Source organism: Phacochoerus africanus, chromosome 3 (assembly GCF_016906955.1).
Source record: "Phacochoerus africanus isolate WHEZ1 chromosome 3, ROS_Pafr_v1, whole genome shotgun sequence".
Taxonomy (NCBI): Eukaryota; Metazoa; Chordata; class Mammalia; order Artiodactyla; family Suidae; genus Phacochoerus; species Phacochoerus africanus.
Window position 1 is genome coordinate 50,772,609 of NC_062546.1, and position 26,526 is coordinate 50,799,134.

At 42.3% G+C, this 26,526-nt stretch overlaps 1 protein-coding gene across 1 annotated transcript in view; it reads right to left on the bottom strand.

Moving 5' to 3' along the window:
- PSD3 (pleckstrin and Sec7 domain containing 3) overlaps nt 1–26,526 on the bottom strand; it is a 441,162-nt gene that overhangs the window by 367,156 nt on the left and 47,480 nt on the right. The window contains exon 2 of the mRNA XM_047771731.1: nt 10,977–11,085. Coding sequence (XP_047627687.1) covers nt 10,977–11,085 — 109 coding nt within the window. The remainder of the gene's footprint in view (nt 1–10,976; nt 11,086–26,526) is intronic.

Here is a 26,526-nt window from a genome sequence, read left to right on the forward strand (position 1 = left end):
GGATGCAGGTTCAATCCCTGGCCTCACTCAGTGGGTTAAGGATCAAGCATTGCCATGAGCTGTGGCACAGGTCGAGGATGTGGCTCGGATAAGGCACTGCTGTGGCTGTGGTGTAGGCCGGCAGCTGCAGTTCCAACTGGACCCCTAGCCTGGGAATGTCCATTGTCCCAGGTACGGTCCTAAAAAGCAAAATAATAATAATAATATATCTGATAAGGGATCTGTATAGAGAATATATAAAGAATTCATACTTCTCAATTATAAAAAGACAAAGCAATTAAAAACTGAGCAAAAGATCTGAATTTCTCCCACAGCTGAATTTTCTCCAAAGAAGATATAAAAAAGACAATAAGCACATGAAAAGATGCTCAATATCACTGTTAAGGAAATGCAAAACAAAACCATAATAAGAATCTACCTAACATCCACTTGGATAGTTACAAAAAAGATAAGTGTTGAAAGAATGTGGAAAATCAGAACCCTCATACCCTGGTAGGGAATGTAATTGTACAGCCACCATGGAAAACAATTTAAGAGTTCCTCAAAAGGTTTAATATAGAATCACCATATGATCCAGCAATTCTACTTCTAGGTACATTACCAAGAAATATGAAAACATACCTCCACATAAAAACCTGTACATGAATGTTCATCAAAGTATTATCACAGTAGCCAAAAAGTGGAAGCAGCCCAAATGTCCATCAGATGATGAACAGATAGACACAATGTGGCCTGTCCATAAAATGGAATAAGAAGTTGTGGAATGGGAGTTCCCGTCGTGGCGCAGTGGTTAACGAATCTGACTAGGAACCATGAGGTTGCGGGTTCGATCCCTGGCCTTGCTCAGTGGGTTAAAGGATCGGGCATTGCCGTGAGCTGTGGTGTAGGTTGCAGACGCGGCTCAGATCCAGTGTTGCTGTGGCTCTGGCGTAGGCCGGTGGCTACAGCTCTGATTCAACCCCTAGCCTGGGAACCTCCATATGCCGTGGGAGCGGCCCAAGAAATACCAAAAAAAAAAAAAAAAAGAAGTTGTGGAATGAAGTAGTTATATAAGTAACATCATGCATGAAAACAATATAAGTGAAAAAAGCTAGTTACCAAAACCCACATATTACATGATTCTACTTAGATGAAACGTCCAGAATAAACAAATCTGTAGCCACAAAAAATAAATGAGTGACTGCCGGCTAAAAGGAAAAGGAGGATTCAGAGTGACTGTTAGTGAAGCCAGTCTTCTCTCTGGGTGATGAAAATGTTCTAAAGCAGTTGTGGTGACAGATTCACAACTCCGCAAACACACTAAAATCCACTGCATTTCACACTCTACTTGAGTTAACTGGGTATCTCAATAAAGCCATTAAAAAACAGTAGGGAAGAGTTCCCTTTGTGGTGCAGCAGAAACAAATCCAACTAGTATCCGTGAGGATTCGGGTTCAATCCCTGGCCTAGTTCAGTGGGTCGGGGATCTGGTGTTGCTGTGGCTGTGGTGTAGGCCAGCAGCTGTAGCTTTGATTTAACCCCTAGCCTGTGAACTTTCATATGCCACAGGTGTGACCCTTAAAAAAAAAAAAAAATCAAGGGAGGTTCCTCAAAAAATTAAAAATAGAACTACTATACAATCCAGCACTCCACTTCTGGGTGTTTATCTGAAGAAAACTAAAACGTTAACCGGGAAGGGTATCTGCATTCCCACGCTCACTGCAGCACTATTCACAACAGCTAAGACACAGGAACAGCTAAGTGTTCACAGACAGATGAGTGGATAGAGGAAACGTACATATATAATGAAGTATTACTCAGCCCTGAGAAAGAAGGAAATCCTGCCATTTGCAGCCACATGGATACACCTCGAGGACATTATGCTAAGTGATAAGGCAGACAGAGGAAGACAAACATTGCATGATCTCACTCCTGTGTGGAATTTAAAACAGTCAACCCAGAACCAGTATGATGGTGGTTACTAGGGGCTGGGGGTAGGGGAGACTGGGAGATGTTAGTCAGAAGTTATAATCATCCAGTTAAAAGATTAGTGGGAGCAGTTTACCAGGGCTACCTGAGATGCTGGCTTAAGTCCTAATTTCACCCCAAATAAAACTTAACTCTCAAAAAAAAAAAAAATTAGTAAGTTCCAGGGATATCATGTGCAGCATAGTGACTAAAGTTAACAATAGTGTATATATTTGTAACTTTCTAAGAGAACAGACCTTAAGTGTTCTCACAAAAAAAAAAAAAAAAAACACAAAAACACAAAAAACACAAAAACCCAGGTACTTATGCAAGATGATGGATGTGCTACTAAAGTTAATGTGGTGCTCATTTCACAAATGCACATGTATCAATCATTGCACTGTTTTCATATGCCTTAAACTTACACAGTGCTATCTGTCAATTACAACTCTATAAAACTGGAGAAAAAGAAAAAAAAGCATTCAGGCTTCATGGTTAGCCTCCACTCCTTCTCCTATTAAAATAAAAATAACATATTTTGAAAGAAAATAAATTCATAACAGTGCTGAGAAAAAGAGGAGTATTATTAAGGCAGAGATTTGAATAAATCTATGAGACTAAAAGAGACCGGATTTTAACCACAGACAAAATATAGCAGAAGTCACAACTCAGAGCTAATCCAGAAGGCCTCAGTTATCCTAATGGCAGAGCCACAGAGATGCCCAAAGCCCAAAGTTGGCAGATGTTCATACATGGAAGGGGAAGTAGAAGAGATGTCAACATGATTAACTGAAGAATCATCCCCAGACCCAGAAAGGTTCCCCATTTTGGCCCCCCACCCTGCCCGGATGCTGGCTCTCAGCACCCAGCCTGGGTCTAAGAGGCAGCCTACCCAGCCCTGTGCCCATCACCTCCGCTCACCTCAGGAGGGAAGAGCCTGCTAAGGACACACGCTCCACACCACAGAGAGATGCTCACTGACCACTGTCAGGAACTATCTTTCATGCACATGAACAGAAAAACAAACTCCAACAGACATTAGAGGGGAAACAGTAGCTTCCAAGAGACTGTCCAAAATTTAATGAAACCACCACCACAATGGAGAACAGTATGAAGGTATCTTAGAAAACTATATATAGAACTACCATATGACCCAGCAATCCCACTCTTGGGCATATATCCAGACAAAACTTTCCTTGAAAAAGACACACGCACACGCATGTTGACGGCAGCACTATTCACAATAGCCAAGACATGGAAACAACCCAAATGTCCATCAACACATGACTGGATTATGAAGATGTGGTATACAGACAGAATGGAATACTACTCGGCCATAAAAAAGAACTAAATAATGCCATTCGCAGCAACATGGATGGAACTAGAGACTCTCATCCTGAGTGAAGTAAGTCAGAAAGAGAAAGACAAATACCATATGATATCACTTATATCTGGAATCTAATATATGGCACAAATGAACCTTTCCACAGAAAAGAAAATCATGAACTTGGAGAATAGACTTATGGCTGCAAAGGGGGAGGGGAAGGGAGTGGGATGGATTGGGAGCTTGGGGTTAAGAGATGCAGACTATTGCCTTTGGAATGGATTATCTATGACATCCTGCTATATAGCACTGGGAACCATGCCTAGTCACTTATGATGGAACATGATAATGTGAGAAAAAAGAATGTATACATGTATGTATAACTGGGTCACCATGCTATACAGTAGAAAAAAAAAGATAATGTATTGGGGTAATAAAATAAAGTGCAAAGTGGAAAAAAAAGTAAAACAAAACAAAACAAAAATTAAAGAAACAAAACTGACCCTGATGAAGCAGAAATTCAGAAAGCAAAAGGTAATCATGGAAGAAAAATTCTAATTAATTATTTAGAGAGATTCAAATGATAATGCATCCATAAGAGAACAGACTGCAGCAAAAACTGTAATCAGAGAATGGGAATGAGCTCTTGAAATTACAAATATAGTAATTTTATTATAAAAAAACAGAAGTTGACATTTTTAAAAAGGAAAGAAAAAATTGAGACACAGAAGAGTAATCCAATTCAGAAGAACCAACATCCACGTAGTAGGAATTTCAGAAGTAAAAATCATTTTAAGGGAGTTCCCATCACGGCTCAGTGGTTAACAAATCTGACTAGCATCCATGAAAATGCACTCAATCCCTGGCCTTGCTCAGTGGGTCAAAGATCCTGCATTCTATGAGCTGTGGTGTAGGTCACAGACCCGGCTCAGATCCCATGTTGCTGTGGCTATGGGCCAGGCCCGCAGCTACAGCTCTGTTTCGACCCCTAGCCTGGGAACTTCCATATGCCTCTGGTTTGGCCCTAAAAAGCAAAAAATAAAAATAAAAATAAAATAAAATAAAATGGAGGGGGAATAATAAAGACATAATACAACAAATATTTCCAGGGCCAAGATATGACTCCAAGGGCGCAGCAAGTGCACAGGAAGAACAATTAAAAATGTAAGCCTCCTGACAGTCCAGAGGGCTGGGCCAAGAGACTCCAGAAGTACCTAGAGCGAGAGCAGACCCACACGGGGAAGGAAGCCTAGGAGTGGCATCAGGGTCAAGGAAGGCCAAGGAAAAGTGGGGGATGCCTTCAGGGTTCTGAAGGTGGGGAGCAGGACCTAGACTCTACTCCAAGGGAGGAAGCGATGAGGCCTAAGACAAAATTTCCACTTCCAGACATACAAAGCTTTAGAAATTTTACCAACCCCAGAACCTCTTGGAAAGTATTACTAAAGAATGTACTCTAGCCAAAAAAATATTCCATAACTGAGGCATGAAATCCAAGACACAACACATCTAATGAAGAATGAATGCAATGAAGAACTGTGTCAGAGTCCAAGGGGAACAGCTGGACAGAGGCGTAGAAAACTTGTGGCAAGAGGGTCCTCAAGATGAAAACAAACTGCCTGTTACCAATAGTACTGTTCCCCACACTCCCTCTCACCCCTGCTCTCTTGGGCTGTACCTCCGCCCCACCACCCCCACACCCCTTGAGCAGCAGAGGCCACCGACAAAGGCCTCACTTCTCTTCACTTCAGTTCCAATGGCACCACCTGGATTCTGCTCTATAAAGCCTGGTGCCAGGTTCTACATGTTTAGAATCGACAGGTAGTGAAAGCACAAAAGACTTTGCTATCTAGTAGTAACAGAACAGTACACAAATGCCTCCAGTCTCATAAAAGTACAGGTGAGATTCAGGGAAGCTGAGCCTGGGGAAGGACAGGTGGGCGGCTGCAGAGATGCTGCCTTCTCATCTTACACACGTGTGTCCTGAGATTTAAAAGCCATAAATGTAACCAAGTGAAAAACTAAACATAAGAATACAACCTGTGGCAGTTCCCACAGTAGCACAGTGGTAATGAACCCGACTAGTATCCATGAGGACTTGGGTTGGATCCCTGGCCTTTGCTCGGTGGGTTAAGGATCCGGCATTGCCATGAGCCATGGTGTATGCTGCAGACATGGCTCAGATCCCATGATGCGGTGGCTGTGGTGTAGGCCGGCACCTGCAGCTCCGATTTGCCCCCTAGCCTGGGAACTTCCACATGCCTCAGGTATGTCCCTAAAAAGCAAAACCAAAAGTAAGAAGAATAAGAATACAACCTGGGGGGGCAGGGAGGCTGGATGTGAGCCAAATTCAGCATTTTTCCTATTACAGAATAGATATTTTTAATAAATAAGAAATACAGGTGTAAGCATAGCATCTATCAGGTAACTAAAAAAAACTACCATTTTTTAAAGCTTTTTTAAAAAATCAAAAGTAGAAGGAAAAGGAAAGAGTAGGAGAAAACAAGTCAAAAGTTACTGCCACTCGGGGGAGAAAGCAGGAAGGAAGGGACACATATATTTTAGTAAAGGTCACATTTTTTGGATTATACATGTATTATTTTGATAATAAAAACTTAAAATTCATACAAAAAAATAAATGCCTACACCTGAGGGAATAAAAGCTAACCAGTGCATTTCCCCCTATTAAACGTGGGGCGGTGCTGTACTATACAGAAGAGGGGGTGGGAGGTGGCACTCAGGAGCCACAGAGACCAGGGATGGCAACAATCTTTGCTAAGCAGTTTGTTAAACGGGGATTTTAGTTTTGTTCCCCCAAGACCTAGAAAAACGCCTGGCAAAGAGAGACCACCTGCATATTTACTGAATAACTAAGAAATGTGTGTGCCCTTGGGGGGTTGAGACATACATCAAAAAAAAATCGAAGTCAGCATTGCCAAAATTAGAACACACTGCTTGGAATTACAAATGCTGGGTTTTTTTCCCTTCTTTTCACTTTTCTACAGATAACATTTGAGAAGATGGGAGAAACCAAAGAATAGAGATCAGGAAAGAGTTCACCATTTCCCACCAAAAGCAAACCTAAAAATGTGCAATGACCCAACCACTTGTCTTTCTAATGCTACTAGCTATATTTTTCATTTTCTATAAGCTAAATTTGGTTTTTGTTCATATATGCCTGTCTCTACTTCATACTCTCCTCTTCTAACATATTATTTCTTTTCCTCTTTCATCTTTTAAACAAATCTGTTATAGTTTCAGAATATTCTATCTGTGGTTCTCTGGGTCCAGATTTCCCTGTTTGCTGTGAATGCTGACTGTCCCTCTCAGGGAAGTTCCTTACTTGCACAGTTTATACTACTTTATTGTGAGCTCACCCATTTTTGTGCCACTGATTTATTTATTCATATGTTCTGAGCTGTGAAGGGGTCCCTCAGCGTGGTTTGTACTTACTTTAGCAGTTAACTCAATGGGGCGGGGGTAGGGGGTGTTATTTCTAGATGTCATGTGACAATGCACTTGGACCTCTACCCCATCTATGCTGCAAGCTGGGGTCCTAGTTCCACAGGAATGTCTCTGCCCCTCAGAGCTCTGGGAAACCAGTTCATCAATTCCCACCCCCCCACCCCCTACTCTAAAGCATCGTGCCCTTGGACAAGTGCCCTTGGACAAGTTCTTTAATACTGCTAAGGCTTATTTCCTCAAGAGCTATGACAAGTCGGTTCCCCTTCTCAGCATCCCATAGCCCTGCGCTCCCTCACACTTCCACAAGTCACCTGTCCTCTGAAAGCCGAGGACAGTCTAGCTAATCCTCAAAGACTTTCTCAAGCATTTCTTCCCTCTGGATTTTCACCAAGAAGACCAACTGACCTCAGCCATCTGATGCTGCTTTAGGCACATTTCAAGGAGCATACCTTCCCACAATGAAGCAGGTCCTGCTAGAGTGGACTCCACCTGACCAGCTGTGAGAAGGCAGCTACCCCAGAAGCAGCAACTCATGGGGAGCCAGAGAGGCACTGCCTCTGGATAGCTCCACATCGGCTCCTGGGGCACCTCTTTCTTATCTCTGCAGTTCCATGAAGCTCCATAAACATTCCAATAGCTAACTGGAATGCAAGAAGGGAAACTCAGGTGACTTGCCCCCCCCCCCCCCCCGCCGCCCCATTAAGTCACAGCACAATTGATGTCACATGTAGCTCAAAGCCACTCAACAATTACCAATGCGCTAGCCCTGAAAAGCTCCTGAAAGCTGTGACAGCTCCCAAAAAGTGGCATGGTACAGAGAAACTAGAGAAGCACGGTCACCTTTGCATTCACTGTACTGATGAACAGATCATAGAATCCAGATCTTAATTCCCAGTAAGGGACTCTTCCAACCTTTCACATGTTCTTCCACACTCCACCCAACACCCTCAACTCTTGTCATGGATTCAAAACCCCTGCAATAAGCAACAGTTTGCAAATGACATTGAACTGTCTTTCCCAGGACCTCCCATCCACAACCCATGTTAAGTCCCTGCTAAGTGGCAAAGCCAAGCGAGCTATCCCTATTACAGCAACACATTCCTTGGGCCTAACCAGGGTCATGAAGCAACTGACCTCCCCTGATCTGGCTGCATTACCAACAGGCCACCTCCTGAGTATGAGGAGATGTGTCCAAAAGGTACTGTCGGCATTTCCATTTCTCCAGCACTTAGACAGTTTCAGTCACTTATTTAATCCACTTGAAAAAGCAAACAAACAAAAACCGCTGCATGGGACAAGGTATGCCTGTCAATCAAATTCAAATAAAAACACTGTCCTAGTCTCCCTATTACCTTTTCCAATGGTCCTCTGAGTTTGGGCAGTGTTTTGATGACAGATGAATAGTTAATATAAAGAAACTTCAAGACTATTTTTGAAATGATAAAAATGTGCCATCATTTATTTGTGAAGATAAACAAAAGTACTTTCTAAAAGTCAATATAAACTTGCATCTTACACCCATCCTACAGTAAGCAACAACTTCTGCTGCCCTTTTCAATTTCCAGATCAACCTGTCTTGATTTATCTAAAACAGTGCCTGGCACTTCCTCTCTGCAAATCCCACATAAAATGCAAATTCTTCACTCTGCCTTAGAAGGCCTTCCATGATTCTGCCCCTTTCGAAATGGTTATCTTCTAAACCCATCTCTCACTGACACGCTTTGCGAACCAACCTGGCCAGTTTCCTCCCTGTTCTTCAGACAATTTATATTTTCTGCTACCCACCCTTGCTCATACCATTCCCTAAGTCTGAAATGCCTTCCCTTAGACTCTGTTAATCAGAATACTAGTCATTCCTTAAGAACAGCTCAACTTCCACCTCCTCCATGACATCATCACTAGCACAGCTGAAATGATCATCCCCTTCCTGCGATCACCTAGAGACAGGTTTCTCTCTGACCAAAAAAGTAGCTCCCACAGGGCAAGGGCTATGTCTTCTACTTTGCACCCGGACATGCCCAGCATAGGTGACCAACACATAGTGAGTGTTCATTAAATAGATTTGTTTAATAAATGTATCCATACTTATGTACCTGCAAAACAGCAACACACTAGAAACAAATACCAACCATTTTTACAAGGCAAATAAGGAACAGAAGGCTTAAAATGTCATTTTTTAAATCACCTCAGGTAAACTGGGAAAACTACTCAAAACGAATGAGTAAGGAAGACCCAAACTCACCCACCAAGAAGTCAAAGGACTATGCAGACATGTGATATTTTCTCTACATAGAAGAATCATGTTTTATCAAAGTTAAAACAAACAAAAAAAAAGGAGTTCCCATAGTGGCTCAATGGAAATGAATCTGATTAGTATCCATGAGGATACAGGTTCCATCCCTGGCCTTGCTCAGTGGGTTAAGCATCCAATATTGCCGTGGTACAGGTCACAGATACGACTTGGATTTCGAGTCACTGTGGCTATAGTGTAGGCTCGCAGCTGGAGTTTCAATTCAACCCCTAGCCTGGAAACTTCCATATGCCCTGGGTGCGGCTCTAAAAAGACCAAAAAAAAAAAAAAAAAAACTTGATTAGCACAAAAATCACAATGTGCTATTCAAAGTTAAGGCTGTGCCAAGAAGGAGCTTTAAACAGTCCTGTGGTGATGACAATCAGTATTCCCCATCTGAGAAATAACAAATAAATAATTAAGTGCCCCAAACCTCAAGCCCAGAATGTTAGGTATTTATACCACATAAGAAACAGCAAATTAAGAAATTGTGGGCATTCCCGTCATGGCTCAGTGGTTAATGAATCCAACTAGAAACCATGAGGTTTCGGGTTCAATCCCTGGCCTTGCTCAGTGGGTTAAGGATCTGGTGTTGCCGTGAGCTGTGGTGTAGGTTGCAGACACGGCTCAGATTTGGCGTGACTGTGGCTCTGGTATAGGCCAGAAGCTGTAGCTCCGATTAGATCCCTAGCCTGGGAACCTCCATATGCCGTGGGAGCGGCCCTAGGAAAGGCAAAAAGACAAAAAAAAAAAAAAAGAAATTGTGATAGGAGTACCCGTCGTGGCACAGCAAAAACGAATCCAACTAGGAACCATGAGGTTGTGGGTTCAAACCCTGGCCTCACTCAGTGGCTTAAGGATCTGGCGTTGCCATGAGCTGTGGTGTAGGTGGCAGACGCGACTCAAATCTGGAGTTGCTGTGGCTTTGGTGTAGGCCGGCAGCTGTAGCTCTGATTAGACCCCTAGCCTGGGAACCTCCATATGCCTGCCACAGGTGTGGGCACCCCCCCCAGAAAAAAAGAAAAAAGAAATTATGATAAAAGCAGAATGATTTTAAAAAATAATGTAGTTGTTTTATATGTTATTGTAAGATCCCAACTACTGAAATATCAAATAAATATGCATTATTAAGGTAAAAGGAATTATTAAATGGCTGCATATACACTGCATTCTTGCTGTCCTCAAAGATGTGAAGCCCATTATATAATCCCATCTAACACACAGGTCAAAACTGTATAATGATCATTTGACTTCTTCACCTGAACCACAGCCACAGTAGGTCATGTTCCTTGCCCACCCAAAACAGAAAGCAGCATCAGACAGTGATGGAGCTGAGGAAAGTCAGGACAGCACTTCTAAATGTCAACCTCGAAGGTCAGGAATATGATGATCATCATCACAATAAATAATAACAGCAGCAAACACTTTCACAGCAATTATTACATGCCAAGCATGGTTCTGAAATCTTTGCATATGTTTACTTAATTCTCAAGAGAATTCTGAAGCATGTATCATTATGATCCCATTTTACAGATTAAAAAACCAAGGCAAAAAATAGCTTAGATGACTTATACAAGGCCGCACATCTCATAAGTTACAAGGCCACAATTCACACTCAAGAGCCCAAGCTCCCAATTACGTGCAATATCCCCTTTCTGTCTATGTCTCAAAATATGCTGATATCCCCTTTATCACCTACTGATGGAGTGTTTTTTCTCCAGCTGCATTGCTGCCTTCCTACCTCTGTGAAACCTATTCACTTTAATTATTCATCGAGTAATTCTACATCTTCCTCAGATGCAGAATTCAGAAATACAGGATGTGATTCTAGCACCCTGGTCTAGGTAAATTCAAGTCTTTTTCTTCGCTTGAAGAATTCTCACTTCTGAGATTTGAAATTTCAATAGTGTTTCACATCTGTTACTGGAAAGAGGAACGTAGAGAAATACTTACTAGTATCTGAAGTTTTCTCTTCAGGTCTGCCAAATAAAAATTCGTATTTGGCCTTGGCAACACTCTGGGAATGTGCAGATGCATTATTAACCCAAACAAACGTCTCTGCCTGCAAAATGAGAACAAAACAATGACATTATTAAAAAGTCTATCATAGGAGTTCCTGTGTTGGTGCAGTGGTTAACGAATATGACTAGGAACCATGAGGTTGCGGGTTCGATCCCTGGCCTTGCTCAGTGGGTTAAGGATCCGGTGTTGCCATGAGCTGTGGTTGTAGGTCGCAGACGTGGCTCGGATCTGGCGTTGCTGTGGCTCTGGCGTAGGCCGGTGGCTACAGCTCCGATTCAACCCCTAGCCTGGGAACCTCCATATGCTGCAGAGAGCGGCCCTAGAAAATGCAAAAAGACAAAAAATAAATAAATAAATAAAAATAAAAGTCTATCATAAAAATACATCATAACGCAAATCATCAAACAGGAAAATGGTTATGACATATCTCTGTGATAGAATGCTATATGGCCATTAAAAGTGACACATGCAGGAAGTTCCCAATGTAGCTCAGCAGTAACAAACCCAACTGGTATCCATTAGGATGTGGGTTAGATTCTTGACCTCACTCAGTGTGTTAAGGATCTGGTGTTGCCATGAGCTGCAGTGTAGGTCGCAGATGCAGCTCAGATTCCATGTTGCTGTGGCTGTGGCTGTGGTCAGCAGCTGTAGCTCCAGTTCGACCCCTAGTCTGGGAACTTCCATATGCCAAAGGTGTGGCCCTAAAAAGAAAAAAAAAAAAAGACACATGTAAAACATAACAGGACATAAATTAGAATACAGGATAATCATAATAGCCAGATTACAACTGTATAAAAAAGACAAGCATCTATAAGGGAATAAGAAAAATATGAAATTTTTGACTTGATTGGGGGGCAGAATTACCGTGGAATTTTTTTAAATTAAGAACGTTACATTTGTTTGTAATGAGAAAACTGTTTTATTTTTAGAGACAGCTCATAGCAGTAACATTTCTGTATATGGGTTCTACTAACGTATGTCAATAAAAAGCAGTCTTTCCCCAAAAAAGACCACACTTTCATACAGTCAGGAACACCATTTAGCCACACAGAGCACTGAACAGAGGAGCCAGGCATCCCATCTATACCTATTGCATAGGCATAAATCTGAGCATCCATCCCAGTATCCTTCAGAGTTCCTAAATGCCCCTTATATGAAAAAAAAACTAAAAAGGTGACTAAAAATGGCTCACATCATGATTCTCAATTCCTATTACCTCCTCCTGGCTGCTTTAGGCACATGCCAAAAATCTAGAGTACTTCTCTTCGCTGGCCTAGGTTTAATTAAAAATAACCAACAAGAGAGAAATTTCAAAACATGAAGAAATGTGACCAAGTCCAATCAGAAAGTCATTACTTGGAATTCCCATCATGGCTCAGAGGTTAACGAATCTGACTAGCATCCATGAGGACGGAGGTTCGATCCCTAGCCTTGCCCAGTGGGTTAAGGATCTGGCATTACTGTGAGCTGTGGTGTAGGTCACAGACAAGGCTCATATCTGGTGTTGCTGTGGCTGTGGTGTAGACCAGCAATTATAGTTCCGATTCAACCCTAGCCTGGGAACTTCCATATGCCACAGGTGCGGCCCTAAAAAGCAAAAATAAATAAGTAAATAAATAAAAGTCATTACTCTGCCTCTTCACTCTGAACTCAAAAATTAACCAGGATCCAGATATTACCACTCTGGTTTCTACTCTTTAATTATCAGACATCTTCTTTCTCATGTCTCCACAGCCACTGAGTGTTCACTTTCAGAGAGAGAAGCAACTACCTCAAAGAAGTAACTACCCTCTGGAGCAGAAATGACTGACAGCAGTAAGGAGGCCCAAGGCTGGGTTATGACTACCTCCACCACCCCTGCAGGGTGGTTCAGTGGGCAGGCCTCTCTTTGCTCTTGAATAGCAATATCAAAGACCCTTCTGTACCATTTTGAGATAGCAGTTTCTTAAAAATAGCTCTACAATCACTTAGTATTCATAATGTGTAAAATGACCCGTTCTGGAAGAGACACACACTCCTCTTGGTGTTGCATGCTTTAAAATCACAGGCTGTCAATTATCCTTCTCCCTGATTGAGAGGGAACAGTATCATTCTGATGTTTGTAGGGTGCTGGGTAAAAGGAACAGGTGCCCTAACTTTAGAGGCATGGTTAGGAAAGGCTCTCACAGAGATGAGAAGGATGAAAGCGAAGGAAGGACAGAAACATCCATCTAGGCAGAGCGAGGGTCATACACAATGGCCTCAGAGTACCAAAGGACCCAGCTATCCAAGAAACTGAGGGAAGGCTGATGTGGCCACAGAGTGGTGGGTACATGAGCAAAGTTTAGAGGGAACAGCATAGCAGGAACAAACGCTGGAGAGGAAGCAGGGGCCAAACACACAGCATGTGCTGGTCAAGGAAAGGCTCAATGAGGAAGCCACTGGAGGGTTTTAAATAAACAGTGGTTCCTCAATACTTTTAAAACATCATAAGGTTGTTAAGGAGGACATGGATTGGAGTGAGCCAAGTCAAGAGGAAGCAAAGACACCAGTAGGATGATGGCAGTGGAAACAGACAGAAGTAGATAAATGTGAAATATATTTTCTAGGGAGAATCTATATAAATGTTTTCTTTCCTTTTTTTTTTTTTTTTTTTTAATGGCCACACCAGTGGCGTATGGAAGTTCCTGGATGAGGGATTCAATCCAATCCAAGCTGCAGCTACAACCTACCCCACAGCTGCAGCAATGCTGGCTCCTTAAACCCACTGCCCTGGGCTTCTGCAGGGCAGATTCTTAACACACTGTGCCTCAGTGGAAATTCCTATACAAATTTTCTGATAAATTGGGTTTGAGAAATAAGGGAAGGGAAGAAATCAAGCATAATTATAATGGGTAACATTTACTAACCACTTACTCCAGGCCAGGCTGCTCTAATGCACCATATGGGTATCTCTCGTGATGCTCAGAACAACCCTACGAGGTGAACACCACTGCCATCCAGGCAGAGAAAAGGAGGCACCAAGTGGGTAATTTCCCCAAGGTCACAAAACTAGTCAATCGTGGGTCCCAGATTCAGATCCTGAATCCAGAACCCATGACCCAGAGAAGGACTCCTAGGAATCTGGCTTGAGCAGCTGGGTTATGTGTTGAAACTAGAAAAGAAACATTATCAAGAGCTTAGATTTGGGTTTCCAGGTGACTACTTTTTCTTTCTGTATTACTAACTGAATAATATATATTCTTTTTATCACAGCCATTTTAGAAACATGAACGTCATTAAGAAGCATGGGATAAGAAGTAATACTAATAAGAGGACTGTCAGCCAAGCCACAGTCTAACCCCAGGTGAGGCTCTTGCTCATCACACACTAAACATTCAGCTTCTCTTGAATAGAGTTATTCAGGAGTTCCCATTGTGGCTCAATGGGTTAAGAACCCAACTGGTATCATGAGGATGTGGGTTTGATCCCTGGCCTTGCCCAGTGGGTTAAGGACCCAGCACTGCCATGAGCCATGGTATAGGCCACAGATGCAGCTCAGAACCCACGTTGTTGTGGCTACGGAGTAGATCGGCAGGAATAGCTCTGATTCAACCCCTAGCCTGAGAACTTCCATATGCCGCAGGTGTGGCCCTAAAAACAAAAATTTTAATTTCCAAAAAAAAAGAGAGTTACTCAAATTCATCTCTAAGGTCCCCTCTAATTCTGAAGCACAAAGACTCTTCACACTTCTGAGCCACCTTCACAGATTTTCACTAAGGAGGAATAACACAAATCTCTTCTTTGTGATAAAATTAGAATGACATGGTCATCAAAACATGCCTGCATCTAAAGACAGAAGTCCACCATTAAACGGACCGGACCTTACATTTTACTTGGCTTTTCAAATTAACAAAGAATTTTCACCTAACATCATCCAAGTCTCAAGATGCTGCTAATTACCAATTTTAGACACAAGAGAAACACTCCTGACATGAAGTAATTCTTTAAATTACCTAGCTAGGTGCTGCAAAAGGCAATGGTGAGGTGCTACGGGCTGAACCGTGTCTTTCAAATTCCTATGCTAAAGTCCTAACCCCAGCACCTTCAATGACTGTATTTGGAGACAGGGTCTGGAAGGTTGTCAGGATGGGACAAGGTCTGGAAGGTTGTCAGGATGGAACGGGGTCTGGAAGATCGTTAGGATGGGCCCAAATCCAACATGACTGGTGCCCTTAAAAGAAGAGATTAGGACACAGACACAGGTAGAAGGAAGACCATAGGAAGACACTGGGAGAAGGCAGCCCGCCATCTGCAGGCCTCAGAAGAAACCAACCCTGCTGGCACCTTGCTCCTGGATTATACACCTGTGAGAACATAATTTTCCTATGGTGTCTAAGCTACCCAGTACTTTATTACAGCAGTCAGGCATCAAAGAAGGCCGAAAGACTTAAGAGCAAATGGGAAGTTGCTGAAGATGACAGGTAACTTAAGTCTGTTAAAAGCAGACAGAACCAAGGGGTAGTGGGAAAAGGAGGGACCAACACAAGTAGGAGTGGTGGAAAGGGATGGTTACCAAGCATTTAGACCCCAGATCCCTACATCTACTTCACTGGAAAATGTGCCCCCCACCAAAGAATGGAATTTTATCCATGAGTGGGATTTTTCACAGAACATCTCTGGCCTAGGGGACACCCAGCACAAGTGACATGAGGACACCAGAATGGAAACAGGGACTTGTTTGCCGGATGTTAAGATGCTCCTCTCAGCAGCCTGTGGAATGCTGCACCAGGACTTAACCTGCTGGCCAGAGATCTGCACAGAGCTTTCCATGTAGGATCAACCAGCTCAAGAAGGCAGATCTGGTTACATCAGGGTCCACACATCAGTGGCCTAACCTGAAGCTCAGAACTTCCCAATGGCTACTGAGACCCACTATCACAGGATGTTACAGTCCTTAACTTCCATGACTTTTCTGAAAATCCCAGACGAGTTATCTTGGAGAATGTTCTTCAGCATGTGTTTGTCTTTACATTTGTTCATGATTACATTCAGATTATGCATCTTTGACAGGAATATCACGGAAGTGATGCTGTTCTCTCTGCATCCATTTAGAGGCACAGGATTTCAATCTGTCCCATTCCTGATCATGTTCACTTGGATCTGCTAGGCCTCCTCACTGTCAACTTAAACTTCTCTCTATAAGTAATCAGTATGCTGTGGAAAGACTTAGAAACTATACAGATATCCTGTTCCTCATCAAATTTGCACATTATAGCTTGATTTATTTGCTAGTTACTATTTACTACTTGATCCAATGGTTGTGATCCACTACTTTCATCATTTAGTTCAGTGTTCATGCTGCCTGGTTTTGGCCAGCAGAAGCTCTTTCTGGCTGTCTCTGTTCTCTTTGACACACCCTAGCATCCTCTGAGCACTTCTGTACTCTGGTACAAAAGGAATCAGCCATTTCAGTAAAAAACAAAAACAATCGGAGTTCCCGTCGTGGCGCAGTGGTTAATGAATCCAACTAGGAACCATGAGGTTGTGGATTCAATCCCTGGCCTTGCTCAGTGGGTTGGGGATCTGGTGTTGCCGTGAGCTGTGGCGTAGACTGCAGACACAGCTCGGATCCCATGTTGCTGTGGCTGTGGCGTAGGCCAGCGGCTACGACTCCAATTCAACCCCTAGCCTGGGAACCTCCATATGCCAAGGGAGCGGCCCAAGAAATGGCAAAAAGACCAAAAAAAAAAAAAAAATCCAAAAGACCTGTTCCCTTTTAATGAAGAATATTATTTAGTATTTATATATAAGAACTGGATGTTGAGAGGCTGGGAGTGCTTCTTGCTACTGGTGAGTACCAGCCTGCTCACAGACCAGCTCAGAGGACAGGGCTACAAAATTGTAAATAGGTATGCATGCACACCCAAATAATGGTGCCCATGTCTACATTCTAATCCCAGACCCTGTGAATACTGGGTCACATGGCAAAGACTCTGAAGAAGTGATTCAGTTCCTTGATATGAGCATACTATCCAATTGCTCAGGTGGGGATGACTTGTGACAGAAGAAAGTCAGAACAGAGTAGAGTGTTGCTATGCTGTTAGATGGAGGAAGGCAAAGAAGATATACAGACGGCCAACAGGCACATGGAAAAATACTCAACCTCACTAATCATTAGAAAATGCAAATCAAAACTACTATGATGTATCACCTCACACAAGTCAGAATGGCCATCATTAACAAGTCAACAAATAACAAATGCTGGAGAGGGTGTGGAGAAAAGGGAATGTAAATTGGCACCATGGGAAACAGTATGGAGGTACCTCATAAAACTAAATATAGTACTACCATATGGCCCAGTAATCCCACTCCTGGGCATATATCCGGACAAAACTTTCATTGAAAAAGATACATACACTGTATGTTCACTGAAGCACTGTTCACAATAGCCAAGACATGGAAACAACTTAAATGTCCATTGACAGATGAATGGATTAAGGAGATGTGGTATATACACAATGGGATATTACTCAGCCATAGAAAAGAACAAAATAATGCCATTTGCAGCAACATGGATGGAACTAGAGACTCATACTAAGTGAAGTAAGTCAGGAAGAGAAAGACAAATACCATTTATGGTATCACTTATATCTGGACTCTAATATATGGCATAAATGAACCTTTCCACAGAAAAGAAACAAACTCATGGACTTGGAGAACAGACTTGTGATTGCCAAGGGGGAGGGAATGGGATGGACTGGGGGTTTGGGTTTAGTAGATGCAAACTAACACATTTGGAGTGGATAAGCTATGAGATCCTGCTGTATAGCACAGGGAACTACATCTGTGATGGAGTGTGGTGGAGGATGGTGTGTGAAAAAGAATGTGAGTGTGTGTGTGTGTGTGTGTATATATATATATATATATATGCATGACTGGGTCACTATGTTGTACAGTAGAGATTAACAGAACAATATAAATCAATTACAATAGACAAAATTAAACCCCCCCCCCCCAAAAAAAAGGAGTTCCCATCGTGGCTCAGCGGTTAACCAACCCGACTGGTATCCATGAGGACACAGGTTTAATCCCTGGCCTCACTCAGTGGGTTAAGGATCTGGTGTTGCTGTGAGCTATGGTATAGGTTGCAGATGTGACTTGGATTCCACATTGCTGTGGGCTATGGTGTAGGCCAGCAGCTACAGCTCTGATTCAGTCTGTTGACTGGGAACCTCCATATGCCACAGGTACAGCCCTAAAAAGAATAGGGGAAAAAAAAAAAAAAAAGGATGGAGGAAGGGCTAAGAGCCACAGAATGTAAGCAATGGCACCCAGGCTGCAGGTGTAAGGAGCCTCAGAAACCACTGCTGGCACCTAGATTTTAACCCATAAAATTCACTTCAGGTTTCTCCCTCCAGAGCTCTGAGAGAATAAATTTCTGTTGTTTTAAGCCATCAGGTTTGCAGTACTTTGTTACAGCAGGCACAGAAAATCAATACGGACACACAGAAAATACAGCTACAAATACACACTTGTATATCTATGCTTATTTCTACATCTAGCTTAAAAAAAGCCATGAGTTCACACTCGAACTTTCTCTAAAAGTAAATCTCCGCCATTTTCAAGTACAAAAGAAATGTTAATGAAATAATCACAAGACTTAATGAGTAACTGTTATTCCACCTGTATTTTTCCTTGTTATTGCAGTTCCTCCAAGTATACTTTGCTTTTCCACTATAATTAAGAAATTTGTACTGCTGAAAAACAAAATGATCCATTGTTTCAGCTTACCTGGCTATAAAGAAAGAGATTCAAATTCTGCCATGTACAGCATTTTTCCCTTTAAAAATGTATTTGACATATGCTGCACAAAAACAAGTGGAAAAACACCAGTGATGGCCCACGTAATTTACAATTCACTACAACCAGCCCCTACTCCCTTGACAGGCTAAGTGGATAGATACTCTAAAAGCCAGTAATAGGAACCAAGTAAAATTGGGACAGAGCGAGAGCCTCTGCTCATAAGAGCAGAAAGAGGCCAAAAACAGGAGACAAATAGGGTAACAGCACATCCAACTCTTCACTTCTAGAGGTGAGAAACTGCATCCAAACCAAAGTGCAAAGCAGGAAGGCACTAGCAGGCCAAGGAGAAGGATGGGGGGGGTGGGTGGAGCGCCAGCCAGCCCCGCTGCCAGCTGTTTTAACTGTGGGAGCACAGAGACAAGAGCTGAATTCATGGCCTTTTTAAAAGCTCCTAGAGGTCCATTTTCATTTTTCCACCAGCCACTGTTCACCACTCAGCCCATTCCTGACAGCACAGTCCCCTGGGAAGGACAGGTGGAGTCCTGACGCTCCTCCAGGCATGGAAGGCAGCCTAACAGGGCGAGAGTGGGGGTGGCAGGAGGCTCCAGAGCAGAGACAAGAGTCACCACCCGGCCTTCCACTGACATGCGTGCAAAGTCAGAGGGAGTGTATGAAAGCAGGCCTTCAACCAACTCAAAGGCCTCTTCCTGTGACAGTCTGCATCTTGGACCCATTTTACAGTTGTCTTCTGACCAAATGGGAAGATCACATGCTCCTTCTAGGAACTGTGCCTGCCCTGGCTTATTCACCATGTATTATATGGCTTATAACAAATGGTAAGAATCACTTTTGTGTGTGTGCTGGGGGGAGAGAAGAGTAAGATGTAGAAAGGTAGGAGCTAAGAAACTAGATGCTAAACATTCATTTGTTAACAAAGACTCCCATAAAACAAAGGTAAGACACAGAGATCAAGTGTTCCTGATTGCTCTTTCACTGAGGCATCAAGGAACTAAAGTGTAGAGAGTCCTTCAAAGAAAGGACTGAAAGAAAACTAGCAATCACATGTTATGAGCTCACAATACATCCTCTGCCTTTCCCACCTTTTTGTTATCCGTTACAACAGAGGGGGAGCCCCTCAACCGCAAGTATGCAGACCCAGTGGCCAAAGCCTTCCTCCTGCCTGTCTTGTTCCTTGCCTACTACCTACGTTTCCGCCTTCCTCAGGCTCTGGACCTGTGTGCTTCTGATAATGTTTAATACTAATAAGAATGTTTAAAATGAATAAACAAAACAGACACTATAAAGGTGCAGATTTTAAAAAGAAAAACACACACAGCTAAGCCTCAGAACACACCTGACTTGCTACAGACCCCCACTTCGGTGAGCTTTCCACACACAGAGAGCACGTAAGGACTTAAGTTGGGTAACACAAGGGCATGCTGGAAAGCCACAGAAAAGTCAGCTCAGCATAATCATGATCCCCAGAGGAAATCAACCAGACTTTGAATAACAACATTCTCAAATGCTCCTCTACTTACTCAAAACAGGGGAGGAAGGCAGGTACTAAGAACAACCAAAACAAATAGCATGCAAAGCAGATAACACAGACTCACAGTAAGTGTTCATAAATATTTTTCCTGAGTCTTTATAAACTCAGCAACCTCCAAAAGGCCTTGAAACCTTAGCAGAAAGACCACAAATTACATAAATGAAAAGTAAGTTAACAGGATAATTCACCAAAATCTAAGCTTTGAAATATGAAAGTGTCTTCAGTTATTTCAAAGAATTCCACTAACTTTTGAAACAAAATTAAATCCATTCCTCTGTGTGTGTGTGTTGGTTTTTTCGGTTTTTGGTTTTGTTGTTGTTGTTGTTGTTGTTTGGTCTTTTTTAAGGCATATGGAAGTTCCAGGGCTAGGGGTTGAAGCAGAGCTACAGGTGTCAAACTACACCATAGCCACAGCAACACCAGATCCGAGCCTTATCTGCGACCTACACTGCAGCTCACAGCAACCCCGGATTCTTAATCCATTGATCGAGGCCAGGGATCGAACCCAAGTCCTCATGGATACTAGTCGGGTTCATTACTGCTGAGTCACAATGGGCACTCCCACTCTCATGCTTGGCCACATGTCACTTGGCACTTCGACAAGAAGGGAAAATAGGTGCTACCTGAATTCAAGGTGGGACTCATGAGTGGTAAGTGCTGTGTCTTTTTGCCTGGATTGCCACACTTATTTCCCTTAAGTTGAAAGCCACATCTGGGGGCAGCTTTGTATTTTACTGAAACAAAGGAATACCTAGAACTGGATCTTGCAGTAAGACAGGCTAAAGGCTGTTCTTGATTAAGGTAAGAACGCCAGCCATGATTATCTTCTCCTCAAAGAAACTATGTGAGTGATCAGATAAATTAGTTTCTACATATACAAAGTATAAGTCATCTACCCAATGGATGGATGTAGAAAATTACTGCATGGATGGAGAAAAGAGTGCCTCTGGGCAAATACAAACATTTTGAAAGTCAATGAAAAGTATACATGAAATACTACGACATTAATTTCTACAAGAAAATATACAGTCCACCGAACTGTATATTCAAGATCAAAGCAAATGATCTCCAAGACATGCCCCTCTTACAAACACCAAATGACCATGAGTTTGGTATAAAGAGTCAGAAGAGTCAGGTCATGCCCCTGAGAGGCACCTGGTTCTGCCTGCAGGACATAAACCCTGACCAGATGATACAAGCATTGCATCCCTGGCTGTCAACAGATGCCTATCACGAAGAGATGTGCATGAGCTTGAGGCAACAGGATCCATAAAACACTCATCCTCCGAGCCAAGGTAAAGAAGGACACCAAAGACAACACAGCGCGAGGTCCAGAAAACAGAAATTTAACAAAATATTCCAAGTCAATTTTCAGACCAATAATACTAGTTATCAATAGCCCTGACAAAATTTTTAATTTTAATTTAACATGATACAGAAAGTGAAATATATCATATGGGTGCCTAACAGCCCTGCTAGTGACCAGAAACGATACGGTTTCAAAGTGTCCTGACAAAGCACTTGCCTGATTTCCCACTGATGATTGCCCACCATCCCAGCTTCAGACAAGTCTTGATGGGTAGTCAATATGTAAAAGGTCCCAGAGTTCCCATCGTGGCACAGTGAAAAGGAATCCAACTAGCATCCATGAGGATGCGGGTTCGATCACTGGCCTTGCTCAGTGGGTTAAGGATCCTGTGTTGCTGTGAGCTGTGGCGTAGGTCACAGACGCAGCTTAGATCCCATGTTGCTGTGGCTGTGGTGTAGGCCGGCAGCTATATCTCCAGTTCAATCCCTAGCCTGGGAACTTCCATATGCCTCCGGTGTGGCCCTAAAAGCCAAAATGTTTATGTATATGTAAAAGGTCCAAAATGACCAAGTGATCTGGATATTGATGACAGATCTCCATTCCTTAAATGTAAGCACACTCCCTGCAATACTAAAATGTACCCCTTTTACACGTTTAGTTTTTACGGACACAAACATCATTAGCCAAAATGAGTACACTTCTTGGAAACAAACTGCTTACGTAAACAGGTTAAAAGTAAATTTAGGTCCCATTTGGCCAATTACCTCTGCAGGTCATCAAGTTGTGGCTGGTGCCCTGACAGAGTTTACCAGCCTCACCCACAGAAGCAAAGGATCCTAGGGCTATCTTGTTGTGACTCATAGTTGAGAAACAACACAAGAGGAGTGAGACACTCCAGAGCAGTATTTCTGCTGCCCGGCACTGTGCATGGGGATACAGCACAAGCTGCCAGGCTCCTCAGGCCCCGGAATCAGGCTCCTACAGCAGCACAGGAGAAGCTGACTTTTTACCTAACTCCTCCAGGACGCTTAGGTGTACTGAAGCTTGAGAGCTAATATTCCAGAGCTTTCTGGGGTACACAGGCGAGCCCGAAAAGTAGACTAAGGAACAGCAGGACAGCCAGCAGCCAGGAACAAAGCCCATTCTTCTTAGGCCACTTCCACTATCCCTACAACACAAATTACAATACACACACCCAGGGGAAGGTACTGGTAGGGTTTCTGGCTTATACTGGGCATTTTACAACTAGTGTTAAAGCTGTTAGTTTAACAATGGCTTTGAATTTGCGCAGTAGTGAAAACAATGCTATTGGTCATAAAGTCACAGCTTGTGGACTCAAGCCATGCAAAGAATACAGCATGGGGCAATGCCCTTGCTACACTCAGGGACCAAGTCATCCTCACAAACACTGGATTTTCAACAGGGGTGCATGAGCTAAAGAATAATGAGTGATTGCAATTATCTTTGTTCTTGTTCTTAAATATAGAACATCGGAGAATAAATGATTCACCAAAGGTTTCTTCACTTTTATAGTGTTAAAGACATTTCCCCTACACCCCTCCCACCCACACATCCCACAGCCTGATCTCCTGAGCATCTGAAGATTAGAAGCTTGTTCTTTCTATTTTTACATCGCTAATTGCCACATTAATTTTATATTCCAAACTACATTTTGGGGGTCGAGTTCAAATAATACTTAGTGCTTTACTAAGTATTAAGAGTTAATTTTAAGAATGCTTGTTTGGGCTTGCTAGAAGCCTGGAAACTAGTTTCTGTGGAAAAACACAAGCAGAGATCGAAATAATTAAATCATAAACTTTTAGAATGCACATATGAAAGTCAGAGATTGCCTGTACACTTTATTTACCTAAACCTGTAACTGCAGTTGACAGCTCACATCAATTCATGAGCAAAGGCCACCGATGGGTCTCTGATAACAGAGCTCTAATTTTGCTTGGGGAAGCTAAGGACAGTCATCTTCTGTACAACAGCAAATTAATTAAAAATGTAAGGAGTGGTATTATTAATATAACACTTCTTTTATTTGGAATATCATAATCCAGCAAACATATATTCAGAACATAGAAAGTAGATTTTCAGAATGGCCAAATTATACATTTCAAAGTCCACGTAATTAAATAGATATACATCATTCGTGAGAGCCCCTTGAGGTTCTTAAAAATGGACAATTTGGGGAAATATCACTATTTTCTTCCTTTTTTATTTTTCTTTTTACAGCTATACTTGCGGCATATGGAAATTCTCAGGCCAGGGGTTGAATCAGAACTGCAACTACAGGCTTACGCCACAGCCACAGCAACACCAGATCCAAAATGTGTCTTTGACCTATGCTGCAGTTTGCAGTAATGCCAGATCCTTATCCTGGGCGAGGCCAGGGATCCAACTCACATCCTCACGAGACTACGTCAGGTTTCTTAACCCACTGACTGAGCCACAATGAGAACTCCATATCTTCTAAATCTTATAATACTCCAAAGAGTTATTAGGGAGAAGGACTGACAGCAAGCAGACACTATCGAAAATAAAAAATAACAGCCACAAATCTGACAGGAAAGAGAAATGATAAAAGACAACATAAAGGTAAAAGACAAGCATGGACTCAGGAGTAAATATTTGCAACATATATTTAAACATCCAAAATATAACAAATTCAATAAGAAAAAGACAAACACAACAGAAAAACAGGCCTAAGATAAAAAACAGACAATTTGAGAAATATGAAAACAAATGACTATATACATTAAAGGATGGTGAACCTTATTAATAATCAGTGAAATACAAATTAAAACAAAAGTTACCAGACTTTACCCATATATTGGCAAAGACTGAAATGTAAGAAAATAACATAATTTCCTCATCTGGAGTCAACAATAGTTTGATCTTAGAGGGTTTCTGAAAGGATAAAGGAAGATGACACGTGAAGCACTTGCAACTGTTCCAGGGTCTGGAACATTTTAAGTGTCCAAGAGATGTTAGTTGCTACTGTTATCATAATCACTATTACTACATTTGTATTTCTGTATTCTTTGGTTTTCATATCTCTCTTACTTATGCAACCATAAGCCCTTGGAGCACAGGTATTAAGTGTGTATTTTTAATAACATAATTTTTACTCAAAATAATTGTTATGTTCTCCTTTCAGAAATACACATCTTAATTTCTTCAACATAGTCTACCCTATGACTATAAGAGAATCTGTCAATTTCTTACTATCATAAATATTATAGTGATCAACTTTCTACACATTTCTAGTAATTAGCTCAGGAAAACCTCCTAGGAGTGGAATTTGGGGTCAAAGGAGCTGTCCAGCAGGGAGCTGCATCAGCAGGGGGCAGGAACTGAAACCTGATCCAAGTCAAGGTTCTTGGCACTTAAGGACACTTAGTAAGTGGGATGAATGGAAGAAAAGAAAGAGGAAGTTGAGAGGAAGGGACATTTCTGGGGAAAGGACATCCCGCGAAGACAGGCAGGCCAGCGGGCAATGCAGAGCACGCTCAGAAAAGAACAGAGAGCTGGTCAACACACCACAGAATGAACAGAGGCTGAGAAAAATGAGGCAGGTGAGGGCTCCTGGCCCCAAAGTGGGCTTTCACACACTGGGCATCTTCTGACATTCCAGTTCTGCCTCCACAGAGCCGGGCAGGGGCAGAAAGTTTGCATTTCTAATAAGCTCCCAGCAGCTCATGCTGCTGGTCCAGGGACCATCCTTCACAGAGGAAGGACACTACAGAGGCAGACTAGTACTAGCACAGATGTGATGTCCAGCTAAACGGTTCGGACTTTGGTATTCAATTCTTTGACAGTCAATTTAAGACTATACTAAGTATATATTAAAAGTTTCTAAACAAGAAAGGTCTAATCACTGGAGAAAAATCAGGTAAGAAAAATCCTTATGCCAAATTACCAAGTCCTTCTTAGAAGATGCCTTATTTTGTTTTGTTGTCAGTTTAATATTTTCTCAGTTCTAGCTAACATGGTATATAAACTTGAGGCTATTCTGGCAAATTACCAATGCTTTACATATCTCCCTCTATGATTTTTTTCATTTTTTATTATAGTTGATTTACAGTGTTCTGTCAATTCCCACTGTACAGTGAAGTGAACCAGTTATGTACATTCATACACACATTCTTTTTTTCACATTATCTTCCATCATGTTCCATTACAAGTGACTGGATATAGTTCCCTGAGCTATACAGCAAGATCTAAATATATTTCTTTTTTTCTTTCTATTATTTTTATAAGGAAAGAGATAATTAACAGATAAAAAACAAAAGGTTTAACTAAGGGCTTTGCTCTTCCTTACCTCCCCACCCCATCTTCTCTGGCCCATTCAGCTAAGACTTATCCCAATGCTCCTGGTCACTGCTTTATCACCATTTTTGGTGGCAACCAGGGTTCTGTTTATAAAAAGGACAGAGGGGTAACCAAAAGTCTCCCCCTACCCTCACGTCTCCACCCCCAACCATGACTACAACCACAACTACTTCAAGTTCAGTAAGAGGTGAGTGCTCATTCTTGGAGCACATGTCAATCACCTCAACACGGCTATGCCTCAGAGTAGTCAATCCCTCAGGAAAGAAGGGTGGCTGACTGCACATAACTGAAGAAATGAACTAATAATTCAGGGAACACAAAGGTAAGAATGGCCTCAGCAGGGTCCAAACTCCCCAGAGGTCATTCCATGCCGTCTCCATCCATCAGTAGCATTGGAGAGACCACAGACAGAAGCCAGCACCTGCAGAATTGCTTTCCACTCCTCCACCATGGCCTGGAAAGGGAGAGTCATAAAGAGAAAAGAAGAATGAGGTAGGTAGGCTGAACTCCACTCCTGATCT